Below are 16,462 nucleotides of genomic sequence, written 5' to 3' on the forward strand. Positions count from 1 at the left end.
TATAAGCCATAAAATTTGAAAAATTATCGTTGATTTTCATTTTCGCCATTTTTTCGGGAAACCCCTCGTGAATTTTGAAGGACATGCTCTGCAGAAGAACACCATCGAAGTAATGACTTTATGATGATGTTATTTTGAAGGTACATTTTAGGTACAATTATTATCAGCCATAAAAATTTAAAAAATATCTTTGAGTTTTATTTTGGCTAGTTGACCGGCAAATTGAAGTACCCCGAAATTTGAACCTCAAATATTAGCCAAACGAGTAAGGTACAATTAAAAATAAATTGCGGTACAATTAAGTACATTTTTGGTACAATTATTTAAACCTAGTCCCCAGTTTCGACTTTCACATGTGCGGACATTCGAATATACATCCTCCAATTCTCCTAATGAGGCGATCGAGATTTCTCAAGTGGCCAATGATAATCCGAACAACAACGTCGAAGGGTCTATAAATGAAATAGATGCCCAGCAGACGACGCCAATGCTTGAAAATGTACAAACTACTGAAAATTCGCAAAATGAATCCAGAAATGATGAAAGTTTCGAAACGATTTCTCTGTCGGATGATGATAACGAAGACGACGTTATATCTCTTTCAGATGACAGCGAAAGTGAGAACGAAATTGAATTGCTTGACACAATAGTTGATGATGTAAATAATTGTCAAGCAGGGGCACACATCAAAACACACCAAGTTCTTATGATGGTATGTACCGAGATAGCGGAGTTTATGATAATATTGTGAAATCCTCATTATTTTCAGTTTCAACCCGAATTGGTTACCGTTGAAATTCCAAGCGATACAGAGCAAGAAGAACCAGAAAACCCCACAACAGTAAGTGTTTGACATATCGATATTTAAAATTAATATTTATTTAATGCTTATTTGTTATTGTTAGGCCAAACAAGTGTCTCAAGGTGAAAACAGTGAAGTATTTGAGGAAAAATCGGAAGAAAACATAATGCCAGGTGCCATATGGCCGCCAGAAGTGAGTATAAATATCGGTTTTAGTCTTAGACAACTAGAAATATTCAAAGATCCAGAAAAATATAGTTGATATATTAAAACTCACTACCCCATTGATCGATAAAAATTATCTTTTCTTTCAATTAAAACAAAGGTTCGCCATACATTACTGGAATGTAGTCACGATTATTTCGTGGACGAAATCACTTTTGAGAAGCCAAAAGTACAGGATGTTTCCATGGAACTAAGTTAACTTATTCAACAAAAATAACAAACACTACTTTTAAATTATTTCATATTTACAATTTATCAAAAAAAATATTTGATTTTTACATTTTTAAATACAATACTTTTTTAATAAATATGTCTCAAATTGTTTTCTATTTTTATTTTTATTTTTTAAATGAAGGTTTTGCTAATTTTTTACTAATGTTATTTATTTGGTTTTTCTTTTCTTTTCAGATCAATTGAAGTAGGCGAGTTTATGAAATACAGTAGAAATGCTATAGTTACAAATACAAAAAAGATATAAATTATAAATAATTAGTGAAAGTGATTTGAAAGACAGTAGATTAATAGAGAGAGAGAGAAAGAAAAAAAAAGAAAGAAAGAAAAAGAAAGAAAGAAAAAAATGTTGTCTATTGTAAGTAACAAAAGAAAAATTTCAATTTTCTTTAAATATATTTTAAAAAAATATTCATTTGTTGTTTGAAGGATGTATCGGAAGAGAGTGATGGAAGTGACTCAAGTTATGAAAGCGACCTGATTGATTTGCATGCATTCGGAAAAATAACGCAATGGAAATTTCCGAATGTAACTTATTGTCCCATGAGCAGATGCCGTTTATTGTTCGGTGTGCGTTCCGACGCAATTCTTCACTACAAAAAGCGTCACACCAACCATTCAGTTTATTGTCACATATGCGACAAACCAATTTCTACCTATAGTAAAAGAGATTTTAAAAAGCATTACCAGCGACTTCATCCAAAGGAACAATGTCCGTATGATTCCCTTCAACCGGGCAAAACATCAAAATTGAAGGTAAGTCGAAATCCCCACTGACAATGAATTCGTTTAAATTTATTGTCTTATTTGTATTTGAATAGGAAACAACCGATTTGAATACCAACGAAATTGTAGAAGAAGATATACCCGAAGAGATAAGCACTGACCAAATAGATGATATGGTAAGCTAATTGTGTCTCAAACAAAAATAACCATCAATAAAAATTGTGATATGAATTTGTGACAGGCAAACGATGCAAACGATGAGACGAGCAAAGTTGATGGTTCGAAGAAGTTTCTGTGTCCTTTGAAAATGTGTAATTATGCATCGGATCAATCGGTTCAAATACAACAGCATTGGAGCCAAGAACATTATTATTTACGATTCCCAGAAATTCGAAGCGGCATCGAAATTACTGACGAAACTACATTGCCGAATACAAACGAAGAAGTTGTATGAAAATTACTTAAAATTTTCCAAGTGTTGCTATTTATTTAATGGAAAATCTTTATATCTTCTACAGCAAAGGCAGTTTGATTCAGATGATAGTTTACTGGTGCCACTGCACGCTTGCGAAGAATCGACAACTGGACAATCGGTTTTTAAATGCCACGAATGCAAGCGCGTGTTCCGCAGTGGTGCTGGTTTGAAAAAGCACGAAATGGTGAAGCATAATATACATTCAACCCGGTCGGCGAAAAAAGTAAGTTTTTTATATATTCGCGAAGTTCCCTAATTTCATAAAATATTCGTTTAAATTAGAACCCAAAGCGTAAGCACCAAAGCGAAGATCCCATCAAATTTGACACAGGCGTATCACGTGAGAATCAGATTAAAAAAGAACAGGTAAGCATATTATTTCTTATGTTTTCGCTGTTTGTAATTATTTTTAAAAAATACATTAGATGTCAGAGCCAGAGCACTCAGACGCAGATGACGAAAATATGACGCTTGCCGAATTAATGAAAAATAATGCTCACCTGACAAAATGCCGCATTATTTTAGAGAAAGTGGAACCCACCGATCTTCAAGTGAATCCAATCGAAATGCTAGATGAAGATCAGCCTCAAGCCATGGAACAAGAAGATACTTTGGATATGCAACCATTGGATTTAACGCTTCCGAAGCGAAAGGAATCTTATGCTGAGCCAATGAATATCGTCCACCTATCTGATACCGATGATGAAACGGTTATACTTTCTGATGACACCGACAATGAAGACGAAAATCAAAATCTCAACATGGGACACATCATCGAGGATTCCACCTATGTAATTGTACATTTTATAAGTTTCCTTGCATATTGGAAATACTAATAGTCGTGTTTATGCTTTGATTATAGGAAGTCTCAAGTGATACCGAATGAATCGAGAAGCCAAACAAAGCCCTTGCGACAAAGAAACATTTAGACAATTTTTGATATAAATGACACGCATTTTTTCATTTTAAAAGCGATTTTGATCCCAAATATTATTACTAGATCATTCCATGTATAACTTGATTGCGATGATTGCATAATAAATCATATTCGTATTATTTGAGTTTAAATCTTGTCATGATATTTTACGAATTGTTATCTTTGATGGTTTCAGACTGACCCTAATATGATATGTACGAAAGGTAAATGATCATACTATCAAAAAAAGCGTATTTTACGTGTATAAACTGTCAAAAGCGGTTACATTTAACCGAAGCGCCGTCTATCGGACCATAAAACATAAATCACCAATACATTTGAGTGTGCACTTTTTCGGCATCGCTTGTTCTCGCTATGATGCGAATGCGTGAATATTGACGAGTACTAAAATTGACAACATCATTATTTAACTTGCTTTCACTCTCACTAGTATTTTCCTCTTCTTACGAAAAAATAAACTCAAAAATGGAAGCATTTAGCGAAAACAATCCGCAACAAATCGCAGAAGCGGAAACAGAGACAATGTCAACTGTAAATATTTGCTTATAAAAAAAACTTTTTTTCCCAATAATTTTTTATTTATTCTTCCCACACAGACATTGACAGATGAACAAGATCATGAAACTGATTTGATTGCACTTAGTGGATACGGTCTTGAAATAGTCTGGCAATATCCCATGAATATAACTCATTGCGTTGTGCCAAATTGCAAAATAGTATATGAAACGCGATCACAAGCAATAAACCATTACCGAGAGCGACATGCGCCATTTTCAATCCTTTGTCCAGAGTGCAATCGACCGATATCAAAACAAAAATCTAATTTTATCGGTCATTATGAAAAAATGCATCCGAATGTAAAAGTACCATATTTTGTTGATAGAACGAAGCAAAATGTAAGGCAAAATTTTTAGGTTAAATTATTCAATTCATAAGAATTATATTTCTCTCATTCCAATTAGATTAGAAAAGTGTCGAAAAGTGATCCAACGAATGCTATTGATGTCGATGATTTGATCGAACTGAAGGGATTTGGTGTAATTACCAAATGGCACTATCCAGACATAAATAATTGTGCCGTTAATGGTTGTGGTTTGGCATTTGGACATCGTTCCTTAGCTATTGACCATTATCGAAAATGCCACGCCGATAATTTCATTCTTTGTTCAATTTGTAAGCCTAATAAGCCCATTTCCACACACAATGCCTTGCCCCATTACAAAAGATCACATCCAGATGCGGAAATTCCATGGATTCAGAGTGAAAAAGTTATAAATGTTCCAAGCGAACGAACAAAGGTAGGTTCTTATCGATAAAAATCAACAATCTAACCGCATTTAAATGCTTGTTTCAGGTCAACGAATTGAATTTGGTAGAAAATAACCAGAAGAGAATTTATATTGACGAAGATGATATAATCCCACTTGTTGCACGTGGAATTGAAACGTATTGGTCATTTCCAAAAAGCACTGGTAACATCTGTCCAATTGGGGTATGCAAATTAAAATGTGCATCTCGCGAAGATGCGATAAACCACTTCAAAGACCAACATGCCAATCATTCAGTTCTTTGTTCTATTTGTGACAAACCAATTTCTGTCCGGAGTAACGCAGATTATAAGTTGCATTATCAACGATTACATCCAAATAAAAGAGTTCCGCATAGAATCGGAAACTTAAAGAGACAAGCGGTAATATTTAAAACAAAAACGAAATCAAAAAATGTCCCCTGAATCGTCAATTAATTGTAATTATGATTTTCAAAAGAATGTCGGAAGAAAAAGGCAAGAAATCCAGCATAAATTTTGCCCATGGAAAGAATGCTCATTTAAAGCGGCCAGTATAGGCGAAGTAAGTGATCACTGGGAAAGAGTACATCGCGTGCAAGGAACCGATTCATGTTCAATGGAACAGCACAGCAGTCATTCAAGCCAAACGGTGAGATTTTAGAGAAATCAAAAAGAATATAATGAAAATTGAGTGTGTTTTACAGATTGATGATGAAACGCCTGAATCATCTGTTGAGCAAAGTAAAAGTCTGCCAGATGATGGTTTATTGATGTCAATTCAGACGAGAACTGAACCTGAAGGTTCGAACAATCAAGCGAATTTATATTTCAACTGCTTGAAGTGCAGCCATTCATTTGAAAGCATAGTTAATTTGCGCGAACACATAATGGAAATGCACAGTACTCAATCAATTGAATTGGTACGATTAAAATGGAATATTTTTTATTCAATTGCATTTTTATTGAATAATTTAACGTTTTTCAGACAAAGAGAAAACGAGACACTTCTACCAATACCAACAAATCGCTCGATTCAGCGAATGTTACCAAGAAACGTAAATTGGTATGTGATTAATTTACATTAAAATTTACGTAAATTTCATATGAGCAAATCGGTTTGATTTACGAAATAGGTTTGCGATTCTCCGATTGAGATATCTGACCATTCCATAATTGTCAATAAAAATGATGACGGTGAAGGTAGTACGGGGTGTGAAATGGTCTTCAGAGAGATTGAATCTACAAACAAAAACGGGGATGTACAAATGGATTCAGAACCATTTGAAAATGAAATGGAAGTTGAATATGCGACACCAGTGATTGAAAATCTACCGAATAATAGCATAATATGTCTATCTGATGGAGATAACGAAGATGAGACTACCAATCTTTCGGATTTTGAGAGGGGCGTCGTCAGTAATTCAACGTTTGTGCCAGTAGACAACAGTCATCTCAAAACACACGTCAAAACTATGCAAGTGCTTATGATGGTATGTATGACGTATAGTAGAAATTTTCGATTATAATATTTTTACAACAATGAAATTACAGTATCAACCCAAAGTGGCTACTGTTGAAATACCAAGAGACAACGGAACTGAATCTTCAGAAGACCAAACAAACGTTAGTAACGATCACATAGTGAGATCAATTGATATTTATTGATATGCTTATTTACTTTTGTCAGGTAGAACAAGCAGCTCAATCTAAGAACCATGAAGTATTTGGGGATGAATCGCAGGAGAACGCAGTGCAACGGCTTTACACAGATATTGTGAGTATACATTTTTGTATTTTTTTTTTTTAAATATTGACTCAATCAGGAAGCTTTCATAATCACTCTCACAGCAATGAAATCCCTACTACCGTGCTAAATGGTGTCGACACGAGTGACGGATTTTTAAATTTATTTGAACGACGCCATGTTACTATACTTGTCCATTACAACGTACATGTAACAGAAGAAACACACAGTGCATGTCTACGCTAGTGGACATAAACGATTTGAACCGTCAATGTGAACTAGATCAAGTATAGAACTTTACATACGATCATACACGATGAATATGGATTACACAGTCTGTTTCAAAATACCGTCACCAATGTCGACACCATTTGACATCAAAATTTTGACAGTAAAATTATGTGTTATTGTTGTTGTCCTTTCATTGCTGTGATCACTCTGTAGTATCTTATTTCGAATTTTTCCCAACGATAACATTTCAGAGAACGGTCGGTCTTATATAGTCTCTTTTTAATTTTCTTTTCTTTCAGCAACGCACTGACGTGAATTGGGAGGCTTTATTGGAATATGCCAAACATTTCCTAAATGATGACATGGCCCTCAAAGATCTACAAATACAAAACTTTTCTGAATATTTGAAGTAATTATTTTACTATAAAACGAAAAAAACTGAAAAAATGTCAATATTACTACAAAAAAAAAAACTGTTATCTTATTAATTTATTATCAAGTCTGTGTTAAATATTTATTATATAAATGATTTCATAAATATATTTCCAATGATATGTCCACATTGCGATCGCAAGCATATTCTGTTTTAATGTCCATTTTTGTAGAGATAAAATAGGAGATTTTCGCTAAAAAGAAGAAAGTTCGGAGACATATAACGCTCAAGGATCTGAAAATTTATTTAAAATGGCGTCTTCAAAAAAAAGTGTGTTTTGTGTTTTGAATTCAAATGCTCATGTATAAGTTGTCACATTTAGCGCCGTCTATCGGTTTACATAATACAGATTACCTATACAACTACGTGTGCGGTATTTCAACGCCGATTGTTTTATTGAACGTATCAGAATATTTACGATTGACATTTACAAACACACATACACACATTTCAAACGCTTTCAACTTCGATTTGCTCTCAGTCTATTCTTGTTTTTTAAACAAATTCCAATGAATTGGAAATTGCCAGACAATCATTTCAGTGAATGTTGAATATTTTGTCGGGTATTGATTATTACTAATTCAGCATCGGGTAAATTGAATATCGAACCGAACAGTAAAATGTGTGACGTGGTCGTATCGTCAGAGGTAAGTGATGAAAAATCAATGTGTATTTCGTCATTAAATTGTAAAATTGATGCAGGAAGACAGCAGTGACACCACAGATGATGATTTTGATGTCTTCATCACATTGGGGCGCTCTTACAAGCCAATGGAGAAAACCAGATGGAAATTTCCAAATACAAAAATGTGCCCAATTTGTCAAATCTCTTGTTCATCACGCCTGGCCGCTATTAAACACTTTCGACTTTCACACGCAAAAACATCAATAATGTGCACTATATGTAACACTCTCTTCCATAAGTCATCCGATCTGATGGTTCACTATTATTTTCGGCATCCAAATACAACGCCGCCAAAGCTAACACACGTGACCGACGTAAGTACGACTAAATGTTGAGTTTGATTTTGATAAATATTTTTCCACTGGAAAATGAATTATTTTTTCTCAAATTAAAAAGCAGAGTGTAAATGATGTCAACGAAAATGTTGAAAAAGAAAAAGAGATAGAGATGATTGACGAAGAGAACGATTTTGACGATCTGATCACATTGAATAGTAACGGAATAGAAACACAATGGCGGTTTCCACCAAACATGAACTATTGCCCGGTTTTAAACTGCCGCATACAATTTGGTATTCGATATGATGCAGTACAGCATTATAAAAAAAGGCATGCAAATCAAGCAATTCTCTGCAATATTTGCAATAAACCGATCAGCACGAAGAGTACCTACGAATTCAAAAAACATTATTCCAAGTTGCATCCAAATACTGATCTGCCTTATGGACTGACTGAACTACCTCCTAAGCCGTGTGGCTTGTCCAACAAAAAGAAAAAGGTATATTATTGAAAAATCGTACTTAATACAGAATATGAGATTGAAAAGTGTTTCAAATTTACAGGTCAAGGTTGCAGTGAAAAATAAGAATTGTAAGCCAGCGCAAACAGATGATGCAAAAAGAAATTCGAAGGAAACTGTTTCAATCAATTCGACTGAAACATCGAAAAAAGTAAGTCTTGAAGTCTTTGGTTAATTTTATCAAAATTATTTTATTTCGTTCGTTTTTAAGAAGACGCACACAATCAAAGCACAGTCTCAAAAACGTTGGGAAAATCATCAGCATCAAGATGCTCATTTTATTGATGGGATTCAGTGTCCATTAAAGGCATGTAACTTTGAAGCAAATCAACTGACCGACATACGTAGTCATTGGAACGAAGCACACGGCGAATATGACTTCCCAGAAATTCGAACTGGTATCGTATTCACTTACAGAACCATACAAAATGACAACCCAGAAAATGTGCGTTTTTTTATTTTACTGGATTTGCATATCATTTTCTCATAACTATACTTTTCGTAACTTACAGTTTGAATCAAATGCATCATCGATAGCAATGTCACCAGAGGTTTCTGCACGAAACCAAAATACTACTCAATCACTTTCAAATCAACATGAAACGTCAAAAGATGCTTCACATCAGAATGTATCAAAATCTAGCTCAGATTTATTGACGCCACTAAGGATGGAATCTGATGACCAATTTTCCAGCGATTCCAATGGAATATTCAAGTGCACCGATTGTAGGTATACTTCGAAGTTTGTGTTCGCTTTAAAGAAGCATCGGCAAAACAAACACCAGGTAATTTTTTAATTTTATGCATTATTCGATTTAATGAAAACCTTCGAATAAAACTGAACTATTCATAGGGGCCGAAAAAGACAAAAACGAAGAAAGAGTCGCCATATCCAAGAATCAGTAGTAGCAGTGACACTGATAATGAACGCACCAACAAAGATCGCGAATTCAAGAGGCGACGATTGGTAATTAAAAATTGCTATTTCTTTCGGTTTGATTAAATTTTCATTGAGTTTCATTCTTCTAGATCAAAAAGCATGCTCGAAGCATAAATAAGCGCAACAATATCATTAACAAGTTGAAGTACCGAAATCCTTTCAATAAAGATAATTGGAACCAATCGCCGATTGGTCTACGAATGGTAAAGGCAGAACCTTTGAACGAGCTACGTCCTCCAAATATAGTCAATGTCATATCAACGCGACAAAGTGAAAATGAAACAGACACCGATAAAAGACGACGCATGAGCAGCAACTGAATTTCAATTTTTCACAGTTGATCATGAATGGTTATGGAACAATAGTTCGCATTTTGAATTTGAACAAAGATTTATCATTGAAGAATGAAGAAATTATATTTAAGAAAAAAATGAAGAAAAATTTATGAATCATTGCCAATCAGAATTAGAATATAGATTATTTGAACATTTAAACATAAAATTTGTATTTGAAGAAAAATGTATGAAATTTACAAGATTTGAAATCAAAATAAATAAAACAGAAAATATCAACCAAATTAATGATCTTAATTCAACTAGAGATGCAGTGTGTATTCAAATTGGAATGAGTCTGAAGTTGGTTAACGGCAATAACATTAGTCGTATAAGCGACTCTGATTGTGTGCGTGATAAGTTGCGGCAGCAACATTTCATGCTGTATTCTTTGTATTGGTGCTCAAAACAACAGCGACAGCGAGACAAGCAAACATTTGTGTGCGATAAACAAATACATAATTTGTTTGGAGAATAGAGTGTGTACACTGCAAAGTATTCAAAGCCTTGAAAAATATCGCTAACGATTTATTATAGTTCCTGTTTTCTTCTTGTGAACACAGCACGTGTTTATTTGGAGCACACCAAACGATTGATTTGTACATTTGACATTTTATAAAGCGCGGACGAACAGTACATTTGTGCACCAAAATGAGCAGCGATGTCGAAATACCTTTAGTAAGTATTCTTTTTGAAAATTATAGAATTTTAATACAATTTTGCTGGGTTGTAAAAAACAGAGTTTGGCGAACGGTGAATCGGAAAATGAGTTGATAACTTTGGGCGAGCTCACTGACTATGAAAGCACCAAATGGCGATTCCCAGAGACATTGCATTGTCCGGTTCGGTCTTGCTCTATGTGGTTTGACACAAGAGCAGCGGCCATCAAACATTATAGAGAATCACATGCAAAACACAGTGTTTTGTGTAAAATATGCAATTATCCATTGTACCTATTAACAGCTCCACATCATTTACAAGGACATTATGTTCGAAAACATCCAACAGTGGAGCCACCGGCAAAAGTGAAAACACTACGGGTAATTCAATACGATTCCCCAAATTTTCTATTTCATTATTACACGGTTATAACAAAATTTGTATTTTTATTAGCATGAATGTTCGGTGTGTCATCTCAGCTACAAGACCTACGCCTACTTGAGCACGCACATGGATAAAGTTCACAAAAATCGAACAAAGAAGAAAAATACATTCAAAGGATTCGAAGATTTACCAAAAGCATCCACAATACAGGATATATTATCGGTATAAGTGATAATTGCTAATTTTGTGTCCAAATCAAGCCATTTTATGTTTGTTCGCACGTTTTTTTTTCTCATACAGGAACGATCGGAATCAGGGTCTGAATGGGAAGACATTGAATCGGTAAGAGTTTTGTATGCATTTGAAACATGGTTAGTAAATCAATTGCGTCTTGTTTTTATTCCAGGAAAAAACATCATCTTCCCTTGATGAAAGTAAGGCGATTGATAATGACATTTCCGACCAAGATATAACGGTGAATTCATCGGACCAAAAGGTTGCATCAAAAAAATCGGACAAATTGAGTTCGTTGAGAAAGTTGATGGCGCGAAAGGACCGTTCATTCAATCATCGGCACAGAGTGAGTAACACCACTGCATTCTACTTTTGAAACCAAATCATTGGGAAAAAATTCTTTTATCGATTAAGGCACGATCGTGTACGATTTGCGGCAGAAGCCTGAAAAACTACGTGCTTGCTTGCAATCATTATCGATTGATGCACGGAAGAACGTGTTCGATGTGTCCATTTTGCAAGAACTATTACCTCAATTCGTCAGCGTTGATTCAACACATGATCAAATATCATCCATTTGAAAGTGATAGCACCCAAAAAACTGGAAAGGTAAATCATTTTTACAGGATTTAATTGATTTATGTAATTTAACCTGTACCAATGATTTAAGTTATCGAAGCGAACACGGACGAAAAAAGCCAGTGTCCAGAAAGAAAACCAACAAGTTTGGCAGGAAACCGGTGACACAACGCAGACGGTACCTGATAATGCGGGTTTAGATCACGATGAATTGACTACAGCCACTATGCCAAATGAGCAGACTGATGAGGTACAATTTTTCACAATCGTTAAATTTTAGCGATGGACTTATTATGTTATTTTTTTTTTCAAGGAGTCACCTGAAAATGACGATGTTGTTGTAAATGATATAATAACATTGGGTGAATTGACAGAGTATCCAAAAATGTCATGGAAATTCCCCGAAATTAAATCGTGTCCGAGAACAAATTGTAAGCAAAAATTTGAAACTCGCGGCGAAGCAATAAATCATTATCGTGAAAATCACTCGCAATACGACGTATTATGCCAAGTGTGCAACATATTAGTATCGTTATCTGGCAGTCATAATCTGATGAATCATTATAAACGTAAGCATCCAGATGCTGAAATGCCAGCGAAGTCGAATGAGAAAAAAGTGGTAACGCAATAACATTATTTTGTTCTAATTCCCCACTAAATTCCGGATTTGTCTCATTTCCCTGCATGCAGATTACTTGTCAAATGTGCCAAAAAGTATTGTCATTCCCCCAGTATCGAATTCACATGAACACAAAACACCGGAACGAAAATGCCTTGCCAAATCAAACAAAAAAGAGCGATCGCCTTTCAAAGCGCAAAGCTTCTCTCAATTTGCAAGAGCTAAACAAAGATGAATCAAAGGCAAGTGAAAACAACATTGTGCGTTATATAGACTAAAATCATTTCTTTCCATTAACAGGAGCCAAAGTCTGTAAGAACCTCAATTAGAAGTAAATCAATATCCCACTTGGCATATCATCGAGCATTGGTTAGTGTTGTATTGCATCTTAAATTGTGATGAAATTTAGAATACTTTTCTATTGAATTTAAAATAGGCGCCGACTGAATCAGTTGCCGAAGATAATCAGCACCAGGAACAACCTGAAAATGATCAAAATGATACATTGACGGTGGAACCACAAAACTCACCAAATGATCGATCAAAAAATGATAAACCACAAGATGAACAAAACAATGACGAAATACCGACGAAGACAATGTCACCGATTCCCGAATCGAATGGTGAACAACCAGCAAAACAAAATACTCGATCAACTGGCGTTCGGAATAAAGTAATGAATTTTCTGATGATCAAATATGTTGACAGTTGAGCTTATTTATTCTATTTCGAACACAGGCTTGCACCATTTGCGGAATCGTGCTTCAGAGCTACGTTGTTGCGTGTGATCATTATCGGAGAATACATGGCCGAAATGTCCTAATGTGTCCTTACTGTGAGAGTTTCTTCTTGCAGTCAAATGTGTTGACCAAACATGTTTTGGCAGTACACTCCAGCAATAATGGCCTAGCAGAAGTGGTAAATAGATAGAAAAAAACATATTTTGATTGAAAATAACATAACAGCACTCTTTCTTCTCAAGGTAAAAAGGGAAAATCGAGACGATAGCCAGACGACAAACATTGAATACAACACCATAACAGAATCATGCGAATCGGAAACAGTCAACACGACTTCTATGCCACCGAAATATCCAATCGAATTCAAACAAACAATTCAAACATACGATGAACCACTTAACTTGATCATTCCGAAAATTCAGAGACAGACCTTCTATTCGGAAGACATTGTAATCGATCTATCGACTGGTGCTTTAGATTTGAGCATAAAGAAATAAAAATAGTTTAAGTGGACTCTGGAAATAGTAATAAGAAAATGACACAATAATAATTTTTTTTATTTTGGAGCGCCAAGTGCAACAAATGCACTTACACATTGAATTCTCGCTTCCAAAATTAATTTTTATTCATGAATTTGAATATGGATAATTTATACGAAAATGAACTAAATTTTGAATGTAAAATAGATCAATCTGCATAACCTAATATGTTAACTGTGTTACATCGACAGACATTGCAAAAAATAAATGTCAATTATTGAAAAAAAATTCAAGACTTTTGAAAACATAAACAAATACAAAAAACAATTAAATTTAATAAAATTCCATATCATTGTGACCATTAACAGATACTCAATAAAATTTCGTTTTGAAAATTTCGTTTTAAAAAGTTGTTTTAATGAAAATTTGTGCAAAAAATCGTTCTTGTTGTTTTAATGTTCTGTATGAAGTTGGCTGTCATAAATTTCATCATATTAGCCGGAACGTGTCATTGCATACTCGTTAACTGTCAAAGCATATCATTCTGCAAATTCGCCGAGTAAATACAGGGTTTTATTTTCACTAGAAGGCATGCTTCAAAGGGTAAGACGATTTAAAGCTAATGAATCTATTAATTTTTTGTGCATCTTGATTATTGTTGTGTGCTATTTTCAGTTGTTACGATTATTAACCAAATCGAACTGGTGTTTAATCTGTGGTGTCTATTTTCCAAATAAATTGACTTTACGAAATCACATTCTCAACGTTCACAGCATGGGTATATTTTGCTGTAAAATCTATGGATGCAAAAGATGTTGCTGCACCATGGGCGATCTTCGAATGCATTATTTGATAAAACATCCAGAAGTAAAGCCCAACGCATTACCGGTAAATAAACACACATAGAATTTGGGAATTCAAAATCATATCTCCTTCTCAATTAGTACCATAGGTTCTCATTACCGACTGTTATCAACCTTGATAAAGATAAAAAAGTCAAGTCACCATACTCAACGTCAACATCGGAGCCAAAGCCATCGACATCAAAATGTAATGCATCAACATCAGTTCCTCGGATAAATTCACAAATCACATCGAGGCTACCTCCCAAAAAGAGACGCATCTATTCGATGACGAACTTCACGGAGACAAACACAGTATCACAACCATCACCATCAACATCAGCATCACTAACACCACCACCAACACCGCCACCGCTTCCGCCACCGCTTCCGCCACCGCTTCCGCCACCACCTTCTTCTCCTCAAAGTACAGCCGTCCTTAAATCGATGAAAGAGCTGAAAGGAAAAGATCCCAAATGCAATTCATGCTCGCTCTCGTTCGCGACCGATATCGGTATAAAAATGCATTATCGATATCATCATTATTTATCATATTCTCGACACCTTCAGAAGGTATTCTTTTGTCTCGCAAATGTGTTTTTGCATTAAAAATTTATTTTTATGATATTCGTCGCAGATGAGTGACATTAGAAGACCAGACGAATTGGAATATATTTTGGAAATGTGCAATAGCGTTACACCTAATAATCCAAGTGGATCAACCCCAGAGAATGTGCCATCTACATCACGTAACGACAATGCAATACAGCAGCTACAACAACCTCCAATGAATGTGGTTAGTTTGATTATTTTTATTGAAAATGAAAAATATCCAATTACATTAATTGTATTTTATTTAGACTGAAACATTACAACCACAACCACAAACATCCGGTGAAAGTTCTAAGAATTTATCGAAACAAGAAGTAGACAAAGATGACCAGAATCAGCAAGAAAAAAAGTAGAATTTCCATTCTTTTATTATAAATTCACGAACGAATCTATATTCAAATCAGACAGTTCAAGTTCAACGCATATGATTCAAGACAAATGCTACATAGGGTACACTTTTCATAATTTTTCGAGCGCATTCAATTTCACATAAAAAATTGTACAAATTTCATAATGTTTTAAATTAAGTTGATAAAGCTCTTACATTCTCATAGCATAAAACAAGACATAATCTCTGAAGTATTAAAAAAATGAAAGAACAACTAAAATTCGCATATATTTGACATAAGTATAAAAATATATCAACTCATACCAACATACATATAATTTGTCGATGAAAGAGAAAATATTCAACCACCCTAGGATGACGGGAAAGTACTCGCACAAAACATTGTTCAAAGTCATCAAAAAGGCAAATAATGTACATAAGAAAGATTATAATCGAAAGACTTTGTTTCAAGAGACTTCAAAAATCCATTGCATAAATATAAGTTTGAAATGAAGTGGTTTTACATATTTTACCTGTCAGATGTTTTGCTTTCATCACGTTTGCATCGATGTATATCCATATTTTGAGAATTCATCCAATTTCCAAATTCAAAAAAGAAAATTGCATCACAGTTAAATAAAAATGTTAGTTTGACATGAAAAATAAATAAATCTAGTTGAATGTCCAATTATTGTTGTGAAAGAACGAACTGCAATTCGATTTACATTAGCCATATATACTAATATAGAGCCAGAGGAGAGGGAGAAAGCAAAATACTAAATTGCATTTTCAGTGTTGTAAACTGTGCTTTGAGTTGATCTCGTTACGTATTTCCTTAATATCATTATTGTGCATGGGAATAGTAACACTTGTATTTTCATTTCATGTATTTGTATGCGTGCATGTATGTCTCTGTACACGAATGTGGTTGATTTTATGTATTAGCACAAACGGGTGTTTTGTATTCCCAGCATACAGCCGAACTCAATTTCAAATTCTATTTAGAAAATTGTTTGTTTTCACGAACTGTATCTTTTTCTTTTTCGATTCCAAAATATTTTCAAGTCTGAAAAAGTATAAAAATTATTCTTACAGCTTGCGTGTCTTTATTCCTCTCGTGTGGACTGTTTCTTCCTAG

The 16,462-nt window shown here is 34.5% G+C and overlaps 6 protein-coding genes across 14 annotated transcripts in view; all 6 read left to right on the plus strand.

The window, feature by feature from the left end:
• Window positions 1-1,247, plus strand: part of LOC116344075 — a 9,250-nt gene extending 8,003 nt beyond the window's left edge. For 4 of the 5 annotated variants that reach the window (XM_031772455.1, XM_031772458.1, XM_031772459.1 and 1 more), the window contains exons 10-13: window positions 398-712; window positions 770-841; window positions 906-995; window positions 1,128-1,247. In XM_031772455.1, coding sequence (XP_031628315.1) covers window positions 398-712; window positions 770-841; window positions 906-995; window positions 1,128-1,226 — 576 coding nt within the window. In that variant the 3' untranslated portion in view covers window positions 1,227-1,247. Of the gene's footprint in view, window positions 1-378; window positions 713-769; window positions 842-905; window positions 996-1,127 lie in introns of all 5 variants that reach the window. The other variant, XM_031772457.1, reaches the window with a different exon arrangement.
• Window positions 1,248-1,420: 173 nt separating this feature from the next.
• LOC116344365 lies at window positions 1,421-3,540 on the plus strand. The gene is made up of 8 exons (XM_031772862.1): window positions 1,421-1,616; window positions 1,688-2,014; window positions 2,080-2,160; window positions 2,226-2,432; window positions 2,503-2,682; window positions 2,742-2,825; window positions 2,885-3,250; window positions 3,322-3,540. Exons 1-8 carry the CDS (start codon window positions 1,605-1,607, stop codon window positions 3,343-3,345), a joined length of 1,281 nt encoding a protein of 426 aa, XP_031628722.1. The 5' UTR covers window positions 1,421-1,604; the 3' UTR covers window positions 3,346-3,540.
• Window positions 3,541-3,714: 174 nt separating this feature from the next.
• Window positions 3,715-7,162, plus strand: LOC116344364. 2 transcript variants are annotated; one of them, XM_031772861.1, is made up of 11 exons: window positions 3,715-3,927; window positions 3,993-4,292; window positions 4,359-4,694; window positions 4,751-5,086; window positions 5,163-5,333; window positions 5,389-5,604; window positions 5,670-5,747; window positions 5,818-6,174; window positions 6,236-6,307; window positions 6,376-6,458; window positions 6,959-7,089. In XM_031772861.1, exons 1-11 carry the CDS (start codon window positions 3,862-3,864, stop codon window positions 6,972-6,974), a joined length of 2,031 nt encoding a protein of 676 aa, XP_031628721.1. In that variant the 5' UTR covers window positions 3,715-3,861; the 3' UTR covers window positions 6,975-7,089. The 2 variants fall into 2 exon arrangements, with proteins under 2 accessions (XP_031628721.1, XP_031628720.1); XM_031772860.1 differs by having other exon boundaries at window positions 3,716-3,927; window positions 6,372-6,458; window positions 6,959-7,162.
• Window positions 7,163-7,512: 350 nt separating this feature from the next.
• On the plus strand, window positions 7,513-9,992 carry LOC116344008. Of its 3 annotated transcripts, none has more exons than XM_031772367.1 (8): window positions 7,513-7,739; window positions 7,795-8,091; window positions 8,174-8,554; window positions 8,619-8,726; window positions 8,787-9,020; window positions 9,088-9,360; window positions 9,429-9,542; window positions 9,605-9,992. In XM_031772367.1, exons 1-8 carry the CDS (start codon window positions 7,713-7,715, stop codon window positions 9,833-9,835), a joined length of 1,665 nt encoding a protein of 554 aa, XP_031628227.1. In that variant the 5' UTR covers window positions 7,513-7,712; the 3' UTR covers window positions 9,836-9,992. The 3 variants fall into 3 exon arrangements, with proteins under 3 accessions (XP_031628227.1, XP_031628229.1, XP_031628228.1); XM_031772369.1 differs by having other exon boundaries at window positions 8,790-9,020; XM_031772368.1 differs by having other exon boundaries at window positions 8,177-8,554.
• Window positions 9,993-10,284: 292 nt separating this feature from the next.
• On the plus strand, window positions 10,285-13,768 carry LOC116343934. 2 transcript variants are annotated; one of them, XM_031772263.1, is made up of 13 exons: window positions 10,285-10,525; window positions 10,588-10,887; window positions 10,961-11,113; window positions 11,192-11,233; window positions 11,298-11,471; window positions 11,540-11,734; window positions 11,796-11,954; window positions 12,018-12,320; window positions 12,395-12,565; window positions 12,624-12,692; window positions 12,760-12,996; window positions 13,062-13,241; window positions 13,306-13,768. In XM_031772263.1, the coding sequence occupies exons 1-13, from the start codon at window positions 10,499-10,501 to the stop codon at window positions 13,558-13,560; spliced, it is 2,265 nt and encodes a 754-aa protein (XP_031628123.1). In that variant the 5' UTR covers window positions 10,285-10,498; the 3' UTR covers window positions 13,561-13,768. The 2 variants fall into 2 exon arrangements, with proteins under 2 accessions (XP_031628123.1, XP_031628122.1); XM_031772262.1 differs by having other exon boundaries at window positions 10,287-10,525; window positions 12,018-12,323; window positions 13,306-13,766.
• A 301-nt stretch (window positions 13,769-14,069) lies between these two features.
• On the plus strand, window positions 14,070-15,856 carry LOC116344077 (zinc finger homeobox protein 4-like). Its single transcript, XM_031772460.1, has 5 exons — window positions 14,070-14,145; window positions 14,218-14,430; window positions 14,487-14,957; window positions 15,022-15,180; window positions 15,245-15,856. The coding sequence occupies exons 1-5, from the start codon at window positions 14,134-14,136 to the stop codon at window positions 15,347-15,349; spliced, it is 960 nt and encodes a 319-aa protein (XP_031628320.1). The 5' UTR covers window positions 14,070-14,133; the 3' UTR covers window positions 15,350-15,856.
• The last annotated feature ends 606 nt before the right edge of the window (window positions 15,857-16,462 follow it).

Source organism: Contarinia nasturtii, unplaced genomic scaffold (genome assembly GCF_009176525.2).
Source record: "Contarinia nasturtii isolate CC-2019 unplaced genomic scaffold, AAFC_CNas_1.1 Cnas_scaffold_1037, whole genome shotgun sequence".
Lineage (NCBI taxonomy): Eukaryota > Metazoa > Arthropoda > Insecta > Diptera > Cecidomyiidae > Contarinia > Contarinia nasturtii.